The 21,428-nt window shown below is 39.7% G+C and overlaps 2 protein-coding genes and 1 long non-coding RNA gene across 4 annotated transcripts; all 3 read right to left on the reverse strand.

The window, feature by feature from the left end:
* Window positions 1–535: 535 nt before the first annotated feature.
* LOC105685906 (O-acyltransferase like protein-like) lies at window positions 536–8,607 on the reverse strand. 2 transcript variants are annotated; one of them, XM_012400384.2, is made up of 12 exons: window positions 8,118–8,607; window positions 4,663–4,874; window positions 4,323–4,543; window positions 4,104–4,192; window positions 3,837–4,030; window positions 3,153–3,319; window positions 2,901–3,069; window positions 2,590–2,789; window positions 2,324–2,456; window positions 2,058–2,247; window positions 1,817–1,959; window positions 536–1,723 (listed from the first exon to the last, which is right to left on the reverse strand). In XM_012400384.2, the coding sequence occupies exons 1-12, from the start codon at window positions 8,344–8,346 to the stop codon at window positions 1,184–1,186; spliced, it is 2,487 nt and encodes an 828-aa protein (XP_012255807.2). In that variant the 5' UTR covers window positions 8,347–8,607; the 3' UTR covers window positions 536–1,183. The 2 variants fall into 2 exon arrangements, with proteins under 2 accessions (XP_012255807.2, XP_048511443.1); XM_048655486.1 differs by lacking the exon at window positions 8,118–8,607 and adding an exon at window positions 4,952–5,199.
* A 3,117-nt stretch (window positions 8,608–11,724) lies between these two features.
* Window positions 11,725–13,164, reverse strand: LOC105685907 (UMP-CMP kinase). The gene has a single exon (XM_012400385.3). It carries the CDS (start codon window positions 13,130–13,132, stop codon window positions 12,266–12,268), a length of 867 nt encoding a protein of 288 aa, XP_012255808.3. The 5' UTR covers window positions 13,133–13,164; the 3' UTR covers window positions 11,725–12,265.
* A 2,433-nt stretch (window positions 13,165–15,597) lies between these two features.
* On the reverse strand, window positions 15,598–20,694 carry LOC125501007. The gene is made up of 3 exons (XR_007278469.1): window positions 16,090–20,694; window positions 15,893–16,011; window positions 15,598–15,826 (listed from the first exon to the last, which is right to left on the reverse strand). It is a non-coding gene; the product is annotated as an uncharacterized LOC125501007 (long non-coding RNA).
* Between the last annotated feature and the right edge of the window lie 734 nt (window positions 20,695–21,428).

The raw sequence follows: 21,428 nt of genomic DNA on the forward strand, positions 1-21,428 counted from the left end.
TAACTGCTTTTCACCCGCCTCTTTACGCACCCGTGCGCACAAGTGTATCTCACGTGTAACGTGGATTGAATTTAGATATGCGGGGGTTGAAATGAGCTGGATACTTTTAGTGTGGGGTTAAACCCTGAAAATTTTGAAGACTTTGAGGTCGGTGCGCGTAACTCCGATGTCACTGTTTACGTAGGTTCGGTTACAAAAGGGATTTTTAGCACCTCTTCTCGACGCTTCTCGTGAACAGCTTATGGTGTCAGAGCGTATACAGGGCGCGGATTTCTCGCTTCCTTCGTAAGAATTCCCTACCGTCTTTCGGGTTTAGAACATATTCCGAATAAGAGGAACAGCTATCGAGTAACAATGCGGACTCTGTCCTCTACTTGGAAGTAACCGATACTCCTTTAAAAATTGAGACTCACTTCAACGACCGCGTTAGCATCTGATCGGGAAAGGGCGAAAAGGTTGACACATCCTTGATGACCGGGCGCGGGGGTTCCCGTTCGAGGAAAGCGATACGTCGTAGGAAAAAGAAAAGATCGTGTTTTAACGTTATTGGAAAAACGGGTATTTATATTACATTTATTAACGTGCTAAAAAAACGCTCAACGTTTTTTTTCGTTTTTTGTTTTTTGTTGTTTGAACATAGGTTTTAGGTACACAATTTTCACACGCGTACAACGTGTGGAACGTAATATATTGCAACAAAACTTATCGGAAAAATAACAAATTTACGTTATAAAAAATAGGAGGGTACGTATAGAGATCCTATAACGAATCCTGGTTGTAAATCTAATTGTAAGTAATACTTCTAAGTTCTCTTTCACACTTTATCCGAAGGTTGTCACCCTCGCATAGGCATTTTTCTTCCCTTCGATATTTCGATTGATCTGTATTCTTTTCATAGGAAAGGAAACTAGTAAAAAAGGAAAATACATCCATCGTCTCCTCAGGCGCTAAGGTACATCACCGTATATATAAATAAAATCTTCGACTCCATCACTCCTAAAAGCTAATTACCTAGAGTTGGACGTATTTACAATTCACAATCGATTCCACTACACTTCGTCGCTACGAAGTCATTGTCGAGGAAATTTTACCCTCGAAGGACACTTCAAGTTCACAAGTCACAACATCGTATATAAAAAAAAAAAAAAACAAAACAAAAACTTGTCTTTGGTACTGTTTACGCTCAGGCTTGATATGCCCTGTTAACTAGTCCCGTGGCCGGAATACTGAGAGTATTATCTTCTACAGTGTTGATCGTCACTGCTCTGGGAGGTTCGTAACAATCCTCCGTAGAGTTGTTAGCTGCCCCGCAGCTGGACTGCGCTTCGAATTTTCTATCGAGTGACGGGCTGCCGATCGTCGATCCAACGATGTAAGTGTAGAGGTTTTCATTTTTTTCGGAATTCTCTAACTGATTGACGTAGGATCCGCTGTTGGGTTCGTTGTTTGCTACGTAACTGCCGTCCTCCATTTTCGATATATCCACTATATCTGTGTACATTTGAGACACCGATGAAACGGAATTGTCGATAGTCCTGTAAACTTCATTTGGATTTTCTAATCTGGCAGTTTGCGAAACACCGCCCCCCGCCTTACAATCCGATTGACGTCTTTTGTTGCCCCGCATCGCGCTGTCCAATACCATGAAAGGCATCTCGAAAACCATGGTGGTTATCAGGGATATGCCCAACACGAGAACCAAGTTCCCAAAAAATGTGTGCACCTTTTTCGGAGAGAGAAAAAAACAAAACGTTTCAATTTCTTCGAAAAATAATCGAAAAATTAGTCGAAGAGAGAGAACGAAATTGAAACTTACCACTTTGTAGGTCGTCAAGTAACCGGGGGTTCGCACGGTTCCGGAATTGTAGTATAGAATCAGGTAATGCGTCAGATAAGCGCTGTAGGATAATTTTCCCAAAGGTATCCACCCGGTCCAGGAGAGTAACGTGTTCACCGGACCTTTCGGAAGAATGGGAAAATAGTTTCGTTAGTAAAATGCGAGGGTGTGGAAAGATCGGCGGTTCGATCGCGTCGTACAGATTCGTGATGATTCTCACCTGCGATTCCGTGAACGCACGCGAATATTATCCAACCAACTCCCATGACGAATACGTTCCTGTGAAAAGCGGCGTAGAAACTTGCTTCGTATCTGTTGTAAACGTGATCCTCGAAGTACATTCTTCTCGGTCCAAAGACCGATGTACCAATGAATACCAGAGCGATCAACCAGCCCAGAATAGCGTATACCTGAAAATTACGCTCGTTGAATACCGAAGTGCAGAGGGAGGCGTTTGAAAAAATTCACCCCGCAAAAAAAATGTACCTTCGGTATTTTTATGGACATTGATTTTGATTTGCTCAACAAATATCCAAGTCCTAAGCCGACGATGTAGGGTCCAGCCCTCGCGTAAGTTTTTATGTAGATATCTATGAAGACTTGGGCGACCGCTGCTTGTCTGGTGGAAAAAAAAAAAAAATGGAATATAAGTTCGGGTATGAAATGGCGTGCATAGTTTGGGTTTCTTCAATGTTTTCTTTTTTTTTTTTTTTGCCCTTCAGTGAATGTCATACGTAACAGCGCTCACTTACTCTCTGTAGTAGATCATCGTCCCCGTAAGCTCGTTCGCGTAAGAAATTATGAACGGAATTGCGACGGCGATAAAAAAACCAACCCCTAGAATCGCCCAGAAGACAATGGCGCGTGAAAACTTCAACATGGGGTATAGAAATATCGGTGAAATCCAGACGAGCTGCATATCTACCGCTAGGTACCAAGTTTGAGACATGCACTGATGCAAAAGAAATTAGAAAAAATTATTAATGGAATTCTCAAAGAGAACTTATTTTTTCGTTCACCCTCTAACAACTGAATTGACATTATTTTCAGAATTTATATTCACCATAGTTTCGGGATTCACTAGGTTGTTCACGTAGAGCAAATTTGTCCACCAATTATCACGACAGTAATCTCTGTTCGTGCCAATGACCTCGGTCCATTTTGGTCCGGTGCCAAATTTGTAGTAAATGGTTGCGTAGAAACCTATCACCATCGCGTAGGCTGGGGTTAATCTGAAAATTTAATGTTCGTTGAGCGATTTCTTTATATGTATAATTACTCTATTGATTCTTCGAAACACTTTCGAGATATTCACCTGAGGTAACGCCGCACGTATAATTCGAAGAGGTTCAAAGTTATCCCGGGATTTCTCTGCTTCTGGGAATACTTCGTGTAAGCCAAGAGTAGACCACTTAACAGGAAAAATGTGTCGGTAACGATGTTACCGTTCAAAACCAAAAAAGAACTCCAATCCTCGTGCATCTGAAAGATAATTGGATTCAAATTAGGCATCGCTCAGACTCGACTCCAACTACACGATCTCCTACTCCAATGATGTTCGTATAATCTCAATGCCGGTTTCAATTCAGCGTGTGATTCGCGTGCAAAATATCGGATCCATCCATGTTCACGTCATTGATCTGATAACGAAATTGCTAATGATAAAAAATTGTTCGAACGGAAATAGATGATGCATGGAGAAAAAAGTACCCGCGCAATCCACGTCAAACGGGTCACTTTTTCCAAAATGCTCGGACCACTTATTATTACCGCAAAAATACGAATCGTGATAATTTACCGACCACCCGTTGCGTGAAAGTTCAGTAGCCCAACAGCTTCTTGGATCAGAAAGCGTGATCAACAAATTTTTCCTCCATCACCAATTATAAAACTTCACGAATATCGCAAATTTCATTGAGTACGCTCACTCGGTACCGAATAATTTTCAAAATTCTTATTCTTGCGAATTCGTAAGATGTTCGCTAACATCACAACTTACCACGGGTATGTGGGTGAGATCCAGTTGCACTCCCATCACCTGAAGGTAATAACCGTGTCCAAAAATTATCCAGCAAATACTGATGAACCTCAACCCGTTTAAACACGCTATCGCGTCGCCGCGTCCTTTGGTATTCAACAATGATTTTCCGTTCGTGTAAAATGAGAAGGAAGTGAGAACCATCTGCTTCATATCTGGACAATTAGAAGTGAGTCAGATGAATAAATTTCTAACATCGATTCGCGACGTCGGATAATTGATTCATACCTTTTCGTTTCTCTTGATACTTCTTCTGCATCCTCAGATCAATGGTTGTGCTAACGACGACGATAGCCGCGAAGAATATCAGGAGCGAACTACGAACCGAGGTCGTCATTAACTGTACAGTTACATTACTTCCTTAATCTAATGATTTAGCAACGTTTCGAATTCCAAGAACGGAAAATGAAATGTGGAAGTTCTCCACGAGTCGACCAAGATACCTACATGTAGAGCCAGTCGGCGACGTCCAACTTTCGGGTGTCAGTTATCGCCGTGTGACAGGAACTCTCGGTCATTGTTACGTGCATGTCGATTCTACCCTCCACTCTTAGAGCGTCCAAAGAGATATCAATTTTTTCGAGGACCTCGGCGTACGTGCACGTCGACGGAACGCACCATATCCATTCGTAGGGTACGCTGTTGCCGTGAGTCCAATTACTGAGCCCCTAAGAAAGTCGTGAACGTCAACTTTTAAAGCTGCAGAGTACAGAATTTTCTTCTATTGCCTGTTTTTTTTCCACATGTTCAGCCAAAATGGAACGATTCGTATTATTCGCACGCTTACCGCGGCTTCAGCGATGTTCGTCAGGAGGTCCAACATGTCGGTCTCGTTAGACGCAACCGCGTTTTCGTAAACATCGAATTCTAAGGACGCTGTACACGCTTTTCCGATAAAACCGTGAGAATTTTTCACCCTCAGACACTCGTCGTATTGTCCCAATTGTTTTATATTTCCGGTTATAATACCCGACGGTAGCTTCGCCGATGCATCGTACACTGTAACGAGAAGAAGAAAAAATTGTTCAAAATCCATTCGAGTAATTTTCTAAACTGAATGAATAATTTCCCCATACATATGTGCGGTCGTAAACTCGTGTTGCAATTTGAACAACGACGAGCTAGATGTAGTTTATATTTGTCCGGTTAAAAAAGATTTCTTCCTGCTCTATTACGATTTCATCTACGTCTCTAACGTATTTTTAATCCGCACGCGGCCTGCACACGAGCGAGTGCATCGACCGATAAGCGACAGTTGCAATGCTGTTTGTTTGTCCGTTGCATTTCGTATTTACATTATACAGCGTACAGTATACGTGTAGCCCGATCGAACCGAAGATTTGCTAAATAACGTTTCGACCTTTGTGGCGTGGTCATCTTGACAAGACCTGAGCTAAGCTAAGTAAAGCCAAGAATATTTTTCGTTTATTATGAAGACCGTAATTCAAATACAAGAGTCAAAAGTTTTGTCGGGAATCGATGGACGCGATTCTATCGATTATCATCCGCAGCATGTAATTCTTTACGTGAAAAACCGTGCAGTCGACCTATAGAAACAAGTTCTACACGATTCGGTTATAGATGAACAAAAACTAGATTTCAGGGATTTTCAAGGCTGCCGCGACTACCAAGGTACTTGGTAACCACCGAGTGTAACGCAGTACTCCCACGCTTGAGACCTTGACAGAGTTACCATAACAGTTATCTTTATTGCATTACAATTATTATTACAAAATGACCAACACCTTATCATTCCGCGCAAAGTTCTCTGTGTGTGTTCGTCTGTGTGTGCGTGTGTGTGTGTAATACGGTAAATCAATGCCAGCTCGTTAAATTGACTAAGCGACTATAATGTGTGTACATATACGATCTATTTTCGAACTTGAAGCTTCACGCATTTTTCCCTCTTCAAATAGAAGATAAATTGTTAGAATGGCTGCACTTCACCGCCGCATATGGTTATCCCTGGAATGGATAACCATACCTGCCGTAATTCTTTTATAAATCTATATAACTAAAGAGAGGGAGAAAAAAGAATCACTATCGGACGCACTGCCCACGGGGCTGGATATAAATATCTATACCATAACGATTAAAGGTACAGCTACCTGAACCATAAAATCACCATCAATCATAACAAAAAATGGAAAGAAAAAAAAAAATTCGGCCGATAAGCTTTGATAAAAATTCTGCGTAGCTTCTGCCGTAGATATAATTTATCCGAGGAGTTTGTTGTATTTGCAGACAAAAAAAAAAACTCGTTTTCGTTCGTTTGATTTATTTTAACGGTTGAATTTGGTTTGTGAAAAGTTTTAATGAAAATCGATAGATTGATGAATTTTCACGGCTATCTCAGATTTGAAATACTGATTTTTATATTGAACACATGTCTCGCCATATGTTAGGTGCAGAAAGCGATTCAACGAAAAAAATCAAAATGGAAACGTGAGATTTTTTTTCCAGCGAAATTTCATCTTCGTTCCCCACTTAACTACGATGTGATGCAATGCATAGAATATCGAATTTTATATTGCAAATATTTACATAATCATATAGGAATACGCTTCAATCCTCAACGAACAATTTTTGCCTAACAGCGATCATACTGTCAATGTTTGCATAAAATTATTTGAAGATATAATTGCGATGGCGTCAATTATTACGAAATCATCGTTCGCCAATGCTTGCAGCTGACACCTTTGATAAAAATCGTATTGTATCTCTATCGGCATAATTTTTATCACGTTCAAACGCGAGATAATGTCTTCGATTTCCATGTATACATAAACATCCGATATGATTTATATTTATTTGAATATTTTACCGCACTGTAAACATCTGTGCAGAAAATTGCACTTACGTCAGCGCGGCGTTACAGTGCGACGTGCAAACTGAAATGTCAAAATTATAATAACTTGGAAAATTAAAGTTCAACGTACAGGTGTGCGCGACGTTTCCCCGACAATTTACACATGCTTAATTAACAATCGCAGTTTAATTTTGGATTCGTGCTAAAAAGTGAAAGCTGCTGTTTTTTTTTGCACAAACCTGTTGTAACCGTGACACGAAAGTTCCGGTCACAAAACGTAATTGGTACAAACAAGGTTGTTGAACCGTTCAACGCGTTGCGTAAGTCAAGACACAGCACAGTCTGGCTTTTTTTTTCAAAATCAATCCGAACGACGTGTATATTTCTATCATCGGTTATTCGAATCGAATTATTTCGACGAGAGACGAGCGTCGTGCACAAGTATTTATCGGACGCCAAAATGTCCTTGATTATTTTATTTGATTCAATAAATGATCAGAGATCAAGGAAACGTATCTTTCGATGCGTGAATCGAACGATCTCACTCTACGAATCGATAAGCACAACGTTTGATGCGTTTTATCATCTCGTATTGAAAAATCTGATAAAATCGAGGCCAAGATCTGAAATGATGTAATTGGGCGATGGGCGTGATGATCTCCCGCGGTTGAACGTGCAACACTTTTGTTGCAGTTTAGCTATACACCGTTTCAAATTCACACATCCCGTTCCCGAATGATAATTGGCGGCAAAAATGTAATTCAACGACTCGATTGTCTACCGTGCGTAATTGAATGAACCAATTATCTCGTGGAACAGACTAAATATACTTTTTTCTCATCCCACCTCTCAATATTTTTTCTGTTACAAATGGTTATAGACCTCGTCGTGTGATTGATACAATTAATTCTTTTAATTTTCTACGACTTTACGCGGTAGCCTTCTTATTTCAATGCCATCGCGTATCGTTCATACACACCTACAATCTTTAGCAATATGGATAACGAGTGTTATAATTGAACCTTTATCGTCGACTCAAAATTGTGGCAAAATATTTATACACATGCAATGTATAGTTTATAACATCGCGCGGCTTTTTTCTTTTCACCCTCTACGTTTTTTTTTGTTTCTAATTTTTTCATTCATTTCCTACATCCATTTATAATTCGCTCTGCAACAAGGTCGACTTCTACAACCTTCAATTATGTGCGGACTCGCATCGGTGCGCAAAATGATCTGAAGGAACATTAAATTTTATACGTTTCCGCTTCATTTAAATCACTCACTATCTTTCGTCGGTTCTTTGGATATATCCATCCGAATTTCAGCTAGATTTTTTTCTGTTTTCTAAAAACAATTATACAAACATTGCACAATATTTGAGGTAAGACATGAGAGGCAGATGGTACCGGTCCTCTGGTATTCCAACTTACTCTGCAATGCCCAAGGTACATAATTTCCCAAAGACGTTATGTAGATTGCACTGTGTCGTAGACATTCGGGGGACGCTAATTCGGTAGGAACCATCGGCTGACTCAAAAAATTGACGAGAGTTTCTTCAGGACGAATACCATTGGCCAGTGTTTCTCTCACGTGGAGACCGGTGAAACTTAAATAGAGCACTATTAGGAACGTCGTAAACTTTGTTATCCCACAACACATGATGCTGTTGTTATAATGGCACGTGTCTCGACGAGACTTGTTGACGTTGTAAAAGTCCCCGACTGGAGTATATGTGTGTTTTTTTTTTTTTTTTTTCAAATTATAAATTCAATGTTCACCGTGTCAAACTGCGAGCTTGGCGCTCGTCGGTCGCGAGGTACCGTTCACCAAATATTAATGAACTCGCAACCGAACGTTATACTGTTCAGCGAGACAATCGGCACAGCTTATATATTGCGGCTGACCGCGATTGTAGATGGGGGTCGTACATCATCGCGTTCATACGCGAAGAAAACCTTGCGTCAAACCAACTGACACGACGTACGACTCCTTATCAAACGGCGGGATCCTGACACCGCACGTATGTACCTAATACCTAATAGATTAACAATTACTATCCCCTACCCTACGAGGCGTGCGACCACTTTCTCTGCGGAGATTCCCTATCTGATGCGAATCGGGTCGATCGATTTCTGATTAAGAACATTTATCTCACCCGATATCGCTCGATATCGTACACGACCTTTTTAGGGAAGATCGTAATTCCTCTCCGTGAAAAGATTTTCGATACGCGTTCGGTCGCCTCGCTACTTCTACGATATTCGAAGTGTATTTTTCTTAACTCTTTTCAAGTTTCTCGACCTCTACGCGATAATCTGTCAGAGGAAAAACAAAATGATTTCTCGCGTTGTATTCGATACGTACGTACGTACGTATACGTTAGCGGGGAAAAATGGTAAAATTCTCAAACCGTGACGTACGTGCGTTAATCACACTTCAATAGTCGGAGTCGTACGTATGATCGGAAAATTTGATTTCGAGAAATGAGAATCTCTATTGTACCTCGGAAATTCTCTTGTTATTGGAAATAATCATTTTATATAATTAGATGCATTTGTTGTGTGTCCCTGTAAACATTGAAAAACTGAAGTACCAACACCAACAAGTATCGAGTGAGTTTTTACAATGATATTCTGCAAACTAATTCGTGTTTATACATGTACTCAAGATATATTGGATGTAGTAAATTTGAAACGCAATTACAGATGTCGTCGTCATTGATCGTTTTGGTGCAGGTGACTTCGCAGTTACCTGCAACGTTTTGCTGAACTAATCTCTAAACATTGTTATAATTGTTGATGCGGACAGCGGTTAACGACCTAAATGATAGCGAATCTTACTTGTGGCGTCCTTCAAAAATCCATTCACCTGTATGCGATGACGTAAATTTTTCGTTACGTAACGTTGATTACTCGTAATTACAACACGTGACACGTTGGATTCCTAGAATGGAATTATGTACGAACATCATATTCCGCTCTATTGTGAACAACTGATTTAGTGTAATCGCCGATTATCTTCATCATGCGATGATTTTGCTGTCGAACGGAAAGATCATGGTCTACGAGTGTAACTTTGTACGGCTACATTGAGTTTATTTCACTCAAGCAATAACCGTACCTGAATTTCATGACATGCTGCGAATTCCGGACACTCTAATATACACGACCGCGACGTAGTGAAGACCTCGTTGTTTCGATCAGCGCGAATATTTCTGAATGGGGAATGAACGTCGTTATCACAGTTTACGAGGGCTTGTACGAATCAGTCACCGTTTGTCTTCTTCGCTGATCTTTTGAAGCACGGAAAACAAAAGGTGAATATTTAAAGAAGTTCCTTTATATCTTCTCCATTATTAGCCATGGCGTATAAACGAGTCGATCAAGATAAAATGAGAAGGGAGAATCCAGTCGCTGAGGTGTTTTAGGATTTTGTTATTGCGATACAACTTAGAAGTATATCAATACCTATGCATTATCTGCAAGACGACGAAAAATTTGTGTCGCTTCATCGATTTTGCGATAACAACATATTGAAAGAGAAGCGTGCTTCGCTGCTCTCGTTACAAGCTTCGCAAATTTCGATTCATAATTTATACCGGTACGTCGAGATGAAAAACATACTAGAAAAATAACGAAAAAAATGTCAAAGGAATTAACGCAGAGTTCAGTGATCCCGAGTATCTTTATTATACTACTCCTGCTCTTGATACTTAAGCTTTCTATTGTACCTCCACGAGATATTTGAGCTACGATACACGTGTCGAGTCGATCGGCTGCTTCAAAAATCCGATTATTACAACTCTGACACCAATTCACGATAGAAACTCTTTATCGTAGAATCATAATTTCCATCGGAGCTAACGAGACGTTGGTGAGGGTTTGTGAAGAACAGCGATGAACCGACTATCGGAAATCCAGGTAGGATAACTACTGGAATTTTATTTCAACGCTAATATGTGGGTGAATCCCAGGCAAACGGCCTAGAGTTCCAGTTATTTAAAATAGCGGTGAAATTATAAAGCACTTTTCGGTAACGAAGGACATCGACTAATTACTGATAAGATCATGGGTATGAATACTAATTGTATAGGTATCACTTAATCGCCTGTTAACCCGATTGCTGTCACGGCACGTTGGGGTCGAACCAAAATTCGGCTTTTCCAATTAAGGTCATTGACCGCTGGATGAATCGAGTCTCACGATCGTTGACATTGGGAGGTTTCCTGCCAATTCGCAAATTGATTAATCGATCGGTATCTTATCTGATAGCAGTTGCCTTAAAGTAGGTTATTGCGTTATTGGCTGATTAGGTCGACTGTGATTGTATTGCGATTATTACGAATTTGTTAACTGATAACTTTAGGAACGATTTCGACTCTTTTACACAGTGCTTCAGGTCAATGCCCCTAGATAAATCGTAGAAGTACGTCGTATTCAATTTGAATTTTCAAACGAGGTCGTGAAAAAAGAGTCAATGCAAATTTCAGAAATTTCGGTTTTTTCAAAGTCATTTTGGTAAACGCCTGAAGAACTTAGGCGAGCAGCCCCCATGACACAGCAGCAATTAGGGCTGCGATATAACTGATAAGCGATTGAAGTGTTCATTAAAAATAAATCGACCAAACTTTGTCCGTATCATGCGTGGTAGAAAAATATTTTTTGGATAATTTTTTTTGTGATGCTAAAATTTTGATTCCATTTTCTCCGAATCCTAGCACACTATCCGCAAAAATTGCATAGTCGCAATCGATACGAATAGGCGTAATAGCATTGAAAAAAATTTCAATAATTCGATATTGTTTGAACTCGTAAATATAGAATACGGTATGCTAGTATCAAAGTATTAAACCCTGATACGATGACCTGTTGGTGATTTCGGAGTAAATTGCCCAAATGCCAAAACAAAATGATGCATGTAATATAATGTAAAGAAAACTGGATAACAGGTCGAAGATCTTCAATGAGTATTTTAGGATGAATGCGCGGGAGCAGGATTTTATTATTCAAATCGAATGATTGAGTGCTAATGGATTAATCGAGTTCAACTGATTACCTTTATTGTTGTTATCACGCCATAATCATTAATAGACAATATATCTGATATTCCTTAGATACATAAACGTGGTGGTGGTAGTTCGTTGTATTTACAGTTTTTGACAATCAAGTTCAATTGGTGATCCTATCCTCTAAACAATTAAAAATTTCATCATTATTAGTCTGAATATTAAAATTATTATTAATATTATCATAGCAAGTGCTCATCACTATACTTGTACATAAGTCATAATACATCATAGGTGCTATAATTCAATTTATCAATAGATAACAGGAATGATGATTGCAACAATGATTAAATAATATCATCCTGCAGGACTAAAAAAAGTTGGTTTCACAATGAGTAGATATTCACTGTACATCTAGTTGATTACAACTCAATTATGTATAATGACAGGCATCTTATTAATTTTAAAGCTTTTTCAAAATAAATGTGTTTGTAATTACACGATCTAGCTAGATTAAGAGCCCTTCTAGAGCTGAATTGGTATATCGCATTTGAATAAGTGACATATGTATATTTAAAGTGACTCCAATATTTTCTCAACATCCTCAAATACTTCGTCGCTAGGTTTAGAGGCATCTATCTTGTGAACCAATCCTTCTTTTTCATAATGTTGAATGATAGGTAGAGTTGCATTTAAATAAGTCTGATAACGTTTCATCAGGGTTGCCTCATTGTCATCGCTGCGCCCACTGCCAGTTTCCCCTCGACGAAGGCATCGTTCGATGCAAGTTTCTTTGGAACAATCGAAAAACAAGACAGCAACAAGGTTCACTTTGTCGGACATAATTCTGTTCCATCCTTCAAGGTTATCTGTGTTGCGAGGAAATCCATCAATCAAGAATGTACTCCCAGCAAATTTGTCCATCGCCTGAGCTAGTAAGCTGCAAGTTACCTCAACTGGTACAATTGTTCCATCAACCATATGCTTTTCAATCATTTCACCCAATTTTGATCCAGTTTTATGCTGCTCTTCTCGGAGAAGTTCTCCAGCCGAAAGATGAACATAACCAAATTTTTCCACCGCTTTTGCACACTGGGTTCCCTTACCCGCCCCTGGTCCACCAAGTACGAAAATAACTTTTGGTATTGTAACGGACGACATAGTAATTTTACGTAAAGCGGTCACAAGGCGACTGTACATAGGAAACCTAATTATCAGTGAACACCGATAAGTGCTTCCTCTGGAAATATGACCACATAACATGGACTTTGTCCTTGAGTTTGATCTATTTCTGTCAACGAAAAAGCCGCCGAGAATTGGCGGGATAGTGAAGTCCATCGTGTTCCCATTTTCGGTCCCGATCAACGGCCAGGATCGACCTGATTTTCCTATAAATATCTTTGAACAAAAATTCAATAGCACAGAGCGTGATTCCCTCATTATATTAAACGTCTAAAAAAAAAGAACACAAACGCCCCACCGGCTCCAAAAATATTCATCGATACAGCTTGTATATTCGAGTTTAGGCAGAGCTTTGACAGTTCGGCACTGGTGTCGATGTCGCACACTAAAAGTGTTGGTTCAGTCAGGTTCAGTCCTACTCATCTCTGGTTCAGTCAACACTTGGTTGTGATAGATTGGTTTATGGTGAACGCGTTAACTACGGTAGGTACGCGTCTCACAAGGTCGGTCCATATTCCAGTCAACTTCTATAGTTTCAACAATTGGTTACACCCTGGTTACTGTAAGCATTTCGGTGAACTTTCTTACCCACCGTTATTTTTTCAGTCAACATTGAAGTCTTTCGATTTTGCCTGTGGTCGATAATAGAAGCTGATTATAAATAACCATTGATAGTTCAATATACGAGTTGAGTCGTGGTCTGGAAAAGAAGAACCAACTTTTTTTGTTGCCAATTCATAAATTTGGTGCAATTTAATAATTCCAGAAGCAGTTACGAAGATCTAGGCTCTCACGATCCAAATATATCATCCATTATGTTAGGCTTAAGTCTTCACTTTGATTTAGATGAACAACTATCGAGCAATTTACTCTTGACAGTGAATACAATTTACTAATTTTTGTCATTTAGGTATTATCTGAAAATTATTATTCAATTTCTTCAATCTATAATCGAGTTATTAGGAACTTATTTGTCTCTTCACTATGATTCGTAGATCTCTGATGGTATGAGATCAATATTCATGACTGTCGATCTTTATGATTCTCTTCAGAACTGAGAAGAGTATGAACTTTCGATTACTGTGCCATATACATTGATACGTGAAAAATACGGTAGTAAGATGAAAGTGGTGAACACACATCCACAAATACAAACCTTTTTGCAATTTAGATTTAAGTATTCGATCGATACTTTCAACGCTCCATCTGTACACTTCATTTTCACATCTTTCGGAAAATGAGCTTCAGTCCAGGTTTTCAAAGTGTTCCGGGCTTTCAAAAAATCGTCGAGAAATCCGGGCTGCTCGGCAAAATAACCGCTAGACCATCCATCAGTATTGGCGGAGTCGAATGTTCAAAACTTGAGAGTTTAAAAACCTTAGAACTCAGAGATTAAAATTTTAAAGGTCCGTCAAAAGACCCAGTCGTATCACAGACAAAAGTTTAATTTACTATAAACTGTCGAACGATATCAATTTACCAAATTTTCATTTCGTTATTCGGCCACGCAATATATAGGGGGCTAATTCTTTTATTATTTTTCAATTGACTCATTTGAATTAACGGTACATCCTCGACGATCTGGTCCATGATTGGGAAAAAAAAAAAAAAATTTCAATCCAACGTTCACCCAGAATAGTATTCGCTAAAGATGTGATTATTCTCAATACCGAATGAGGTGAGACTGTTTATTCTGGGCACACAATGAATGTGCGGTATGTGGAAAATGCTGTTATTGATTTTTTGTAGCTTGTCGTAGAGTGTCCAAGGGTTGGTAAAATATGCGTTTGTACTACAATCGTTAGAAACGAGTATACATGTGTGGGAGGAGGGGGATGTGCCAATATTACCAGCATCTTTCTTCGGAACCGCACGGTATACCCGCGGCTACTTTTCTAATAGAAATAAGAGGAATGTTCGTTCATCATTTCGGTAATTCGTCGGAGATTTTTCGCGAATTAGTAACTGCGATAGTTTGATCTGCTATGTATATAATGATTGATTGTTTTAGTAGAAGTTTTCTTTTCACTACGCTATCCGGTTGATGCTGTGGATTCTCTCCTAATTTCGTTAGTATAACGTTGAGCAAATAATTGGAGTGGCTGGTAATCTGAGTTGAGTGGCTCATTGCTAGGGCATAGCTAGTTGTCTCGGGATAAACGTCTCCTACACTCGACGAATCGAAACGGTCCAGATAACGACAACGAAATAGGCGTGCAAAGGACACGAGGCTAATGACGTTATTACATCCATTCCCCGCACGGTAGTTTCACCATGTATATAGACATAGGTATAGATAAGTAGTTAGTCTTCCCGATTTTCCCTATTTACCTTGCGGAAATATATAAATTTTTTGTCCGTACAAAAGTAAAGATTCCCATTCCCAACGTCAAAGAAGGAAAAACAATAACAACAGAAAAAATAATTAACATTTTATTGAAATAACTGTGAAAATTACACCCCCGTTATATCTATTGACAGGTATAGTTATGGATTACCATCGCTTATGATATCTATCATTCGGTAATTGCATAATTGATGACTAAATTATCGAATATTTTGGCTGCGTTTGATAATTCCAGATCATTGAAAATGAAAGCCGCAATTCTCATATTTAATAAATTAACGTCGAGTTTAATTCACGCGTGGGTAGAAACCGGTCGATTTATTTTTTATTCATCAGACCGATTAAAAATGCCTCTGCGGATGTTATTTGGCGAAAGGGTAATTAATAATGCGGAGAGAAGATATTCCCGGAATTTATTTCCACCGATCGAAAATTCGATACACATCAGATTCACGTTATATTTAATTTCAGTAAATTCTTGAACGATAACACGTCGTGAAATTTCTCTATTAAACGATGCGCATTATCAATTTGATCCACTCCAAGAAACGGTCGTATAAGGTGCACCGTGGACGTGCAAAATAGTCAGGCGTAATATCTTGGACCTATATAATCATAAAAGTTACGACCTTTGAGGCCCGAATCTTGAAGGTCAGTATACATGTACTCACCTGTGTTGGGACCAGCTTCAGAATGCAGGACCGTCCGGAACGAGGACCCTATCTTTTAATATTTTATTGCGTCCCGGTAGTTTGCACCGCGTATGGAAGGTCCGCTCCTTTTAAACTCCCTAGACGTACGGTATAAATTTCGCGTAAAAGAAAGTTTCTCTCTCCAGAAAAAAAAAATGATACACGTTTATTATTACCCCTTTTCTTATCACCGTCGTCGTCAATGGTTTTCGATCATTTTCTTCCACGTGCTTCCCGAAGATCAGGAGACTCGAAAAACGTTCTTTGAAAGAATTTTAATGATTTAGACGAATGTGCAGAGTTTATCGACTGTGATTGGTATTCGGTAACTAGGTAACACCTTGCCCTTGTGAAAACTTGTGCTTTTCGCGAAGGAATTTTGACTTGTTTGAAGTATTACGAAAGATTATTTGAGAATATAATCCGTGAGATGGATTTCAAGCTCTTATAGTTCGTTCAGTTTTTTTTTTTTGTCAGTTATTGCTATCGGAAACGTGGAAAAGCTAACACCGTTGCGTTCTGGTCGTAGGTCGTTCGAAGAATGTATTCAATTTTCGGACGTAATACATTAGCGGCTGATTGTGTGCGGGCTGATTTAGCGATCTGATATCGAAGATTTTGGGATGAGGAGAACCTCGCGAACTTCGGACGGTTATTAGGGTGATGTTTTAGTTTAGCTGATGATAAACGACCAAGAATATTTGAAAGATGATGATTCGGAGGGGTCTTGATAACCTTTCCTCTCTTTCCTTCTTTGTGGAAAGCGTTGAAATATTGGATAATGACGGAAGTAGACGTTGCACTTCCACGTTCGGTATCCAGTTTTTACGATTATAGAGACAATCCCCGCGAGGTACAGCGGAGCTCCCTTCCCGTCTATACCCGAATAGGTCTGCATTGACCCATTTTCGGGGTATCTATCTACCGTACACGTGAACGTACCCCCACCAGTCGTTGCAACGACGTGCCTAAGATAATCGTCCCTTACGGCGATATCATGTTATACCGTGCTTCTGATTTCCGAAATCTGCCAATCTTCGGATTCTGCTTTCAATTTACGCGGACGTACGTCGACGGCGTTCGGACGGCTAGTGGATCGGATTTTGTTCTAATAAAACTTATTTTTATAGATTTTTTTTAACGGATCACAGGCTATATAAAAGATCTAGGTAAACACATCAACAATCGGGTCAAATATAGATCAACGAATGTGTTGAAAACGTGTATTCCGTCACGATGAATTATAAATTGAGAATCGTCGCGGGGATATGATGAAACGAAGGCCAAGAATTCGTTGTCTCTACAAGGAGGTAACTGAAAAGGTTAATTATTTAAGTTAAATTAAGTGAGATTTGTTCGTTCAATTATGCAGTCACCGCGGGGGGTTGGATAGAAAACGAAAATGATTTACAATCGTCAACCAAAAATTATTAAATTTTACTTCCCGGTAAAATCCATCGTAATTAGGGTAAGGTTATTAAAATTTAATCATGTTTTCATTTCCTCAAGATCGGGCCCAGCGCAGACTATATGAATTAAAAATAATAAACGGCAGAACATTCAACGTTGAATAATTCGAAGAGATGTTTTTTTTTTTTTTTTGTTTTTTTCCAAAGCAAATATCGCTCGAAATTGCAATAAGACTTTTACTCAACTTACTTGTGGAATCTTCGAGGTATTAATTTTGAAAATTATTTCCGCTTCTTCCGAAAAGTGATACGCCTTTTCTATCGGAATCGTTGCCCTTGACACGCGAAAGAAAATCTTGAAAAAAGATACTAATCTATACACATATTTTATAATATCGAGTCGAGTTAGAAACTAATTTTTTTTATCGTTCAGTACTATCGGCGTAATGATCGAAGATGCTCCACTTGATTTTTACGTAGAAGGCCTCCTTAGAAAAATAGGCTTACAATCTGCTGAAGCTGATCCAGGAAATCTTCTCTAAATGTGACGCTATTTCTTACAATCAGCGGCTACTAGCTCTCCAGTGATAATCTTCTATTCCATTAGCTTCTTGCATTGAATGTTGATTGCCCGGTACTTTGGACTCCATTTTACGAGCGTTAGGGTTCATGAAATTTTCAATGCCAGCAAATCTTTCTCGATAACTTGTCGGAAGTTAATTTATTCCGTTAATATTGTATTATTTTTACCTTTTCAAATGAGGTAATGGAAATGTAGGAATCGGACGACCGTCGAAAAACAAATATATACATTTTGCATCCACAAATTGATGCCAACAATCAAGCTGAAATTTCCTTTTTTTTTCAACCAGAAAAATGAAAAAATCACCATAATCCTTACGAATTTTGAATTCGCTTGGTGAGTCTTGTATTCAACCAGAATGAGAGAAAAGAATTAAATTTTTCGCGCGAACATATTGTCAAATGATGACACGACCGTTGTCAACAATTGGTAGGCAAAAGGTTTTAGAATATCGATGATTTGATGATTCGTGACACAGGAGATTACTTGCTATATAGTATCCACATTAAATTGATGAAGAGAGTTATCGGGATAACGCCAGGTATCGGGCAACAGGGAGAGAATTACCCGAAAATTGGTAAATTTCGCGCGATACTTTATCGAATAAACACACATATCTGTTTCCTTTCGTATCCCATCAAATCATTCGACTTTAATACCTAATTCCGGTACACGAATCGCGATAACTTCAGAGGGGCGAATATGAAAGGTCCGGCCCATGCATCAATGACAATACTCTCGGCTATAGAAATTGTAATAAGCGAGAGTATCCGTTACGATTGGGGGTTCGTTTTATTTTTCCCAAAAAAAAACAAATATTATACATACACCGGTTGTAAAAATAATTGATTACCCGAAACCCATCGATGTGATGGATAAGCGGTTGATTTTTACGATCAAATATCGCGGAGACACAAGCGATCCGGTTTTGACGTACGTAACTCGACGATCGGCACAGCTATAATGGCGTCGTCACGTCAACTATTTCTGATAGTTTTAACTCTCTTCGGATAGGTGAGCATGGACGCGATATCGAATCCTACGATCGACGTGATATTTAAACTCTTTTCGAACAGTTTGCCGATAAAATCAACGCGTGCGGAGCAATGAGCTAAGCGCGGAGTTTGAGGGGCGAAAAAGAGGAGATGGAAGAGGGATGTTTTATGCAAGTGCTCACGATGAAAATCCAATCAAGAAAAACTCGAGGAAAACCGGGACAATCTAAGACGCAGAAAAAGAAGTCAGAGGGAATTGGGTGAAGAGTGGAGTGGGCGAGACGACGCGGAGGACGAGGCGTATGGATTGAAATATATTCCTGCTTCGCCCGCGGCATTCCGCTCCCCTATATACCTACACGCGAACGAACGCACACGTGCACGGATCGTATGCCCTCGCGTACGAACGTGCCCGCGGATGTGCAAGTACGTATAGGCACCTGTGTATGTATGCGCGTACGTCTTATACGTATCTAACCACAGCTAAAACTCGTCTCGAAAGAGAAATTTCTAAAAACGCGAGGTAAAATAAGTATATATGTACGTATACATACATAGATGCATGTAAATGTACACGGATACACAAACATATGCTTACATGGAAATTACATAGTGTACTCGCGGTCCGTTTACCCGTCTACCAATGGCCATCTTTTTACGAATACACAATTTTCTGGATTTTAGTTACACGGATTTCGGATTAAGATGCAAATTCGAATCAGCCGGGGAATGAAATTTCCACCGTATAGCTTATCTCTCGCGGCATAACGTTATAGCTTTTATCTAGCTAATCTATGTTCGTAATTGCATAGAAAATTTTTCATTCTTTTTTCAGTAGGCCGGTGGTTTTATTCGCCCGGCGGCTGCCCGTCAGCGTTAACGGATATCCGATCTCCACGCTTCGAACTTTTAATTTCTTCAATCCGTAAAGATACACGGAACGCTGAGCGCGTCGCGGGTAGCGGGGACGAAATTTTTTCGGCGCGTCACGCAAACCTTCGTAACGGTTCAACGTCGCTTTTTACGGGTGACCTACCCTTCGATGAAGGGCTGCAGTATTCCAATATTCAAGCACGTGCACAAAAGAGTTGACAGCTTCGTAACGAGGACTGTGTCGGGCGTGCGTCGACCTAGTCCTACTGACCTAGTGATCGGTGCAGCAGCAGCTCCCAGCAGCACCAGCAGCATACATATGCGCAATGCCGTTCGGAATACCTCGCGAAAGCATCCATGCGATGTGGAAATATATATATATATATATATATGTTACATACATATATCTACAGTTGTATTCAGATCGTATACACATCGGATAGGGATTTTTACGCCAAGTCAAATGAGAGGCGAAGATCAGCTACCGATCAGTTGTCGATGTACGAGCCCCGACTCGTCAAGGATTTTGAATAGGCCGTTGGCCGGCGTGTGACATTTTCCGAATGGCACATTTAATTGAGATAAAATTCGGATTTTCAACCACACCACGGGGAGGGGAGGTTGATAAATATATAATCGTGGGAGTCCGTTAAACGTTGAACCAACAATAAAACTAACAAGTTGTTGCTCGGCGTATTCAGATCCGAGGAAATTGGCAGCTCGGTCGTGTAAGATAGTTTTGCTGCTCCGTCGAGAAAGAAAGCGAGAAGGAAGGAAAGAGCCGAAAGATAGTTGGGGAACATTTTATATCAGACCGTGCAAAGGTTGACGGTGTAACGTTAGTAACGAATTTTATTTCGTCCTCGATATCCCGTCAACGCATCTGCGGAGTTTCGGAAGACGGATAAACGGGAATATAGGGGACCCAACATGAATTCGAGTAAAAATGTTCGATTCCAGTTTTCAACGTAGTTTCGCGTTTCGGGATAAATTATTCCGGTGCTTGGTTCGTAGGCATTAGAATCGGTTCTCCGTATTTTGTGTGATTTTTTTTTTTTTCTAGCTCTTTTCTATTTTCTGTTGTTGACAAATTCATGAAGCGTTATCTGTTGAATCTTACAAACACGTGTAGTTACGGATGAAAGTATCACAAGGAGAGCTACAAGGGTTGCTCATTTTCAACGTATTGGACATTATAAGATCTTCTGATATCCGGGTCAGCATTGATAATTTGCAGTCCCAGAATCGGAAGGTGCAAGTGACAATTTTCGACAAATTCTTTTTTCCTGATACCTACGAATACCTGCATTTTAATCTAGACACGGGGGGGGGGGGGGGGGCATACTGCCAATGAATTTATCAATGACGTTGCGACGAGTCGTACATGCCGGTGACAATCGACAGCGTATTACAGATAAAGAGGTGAAACAAAAGATCCACCCATCATTTTGTCTGGACAGCCGCGAGTTTTGCGTGAAAATTTTATCGATGGCTTGTCCGTGCAGCGATGGCTATTATACGTCTCGAATTATCCATAATAGTTATGTACGTGCCACGCGAGGTAATTTCAATATTGTTTATTTGTTCGTTCATTTTTTTGCAGGTGTTAAAAATTCTTTTCAAAAATATCCGGAATTCGTGAATAATTGTTTGTC

The sequence above is a fragment of the Athalia rosae genome, chromosome 5 (assembly GCF_917208135.1).
Source record: "Athalia rosae chromosome 5, iyAthRosa1.1, whole genome shotgun sequence".
Taxonomy (NCBI): domain Eukaryota; kingdom Metazoa; phylum Arthropoda; class Insecta; order Hymenoptera; family Athaliidae; genus Athalia; species Athalia rosae.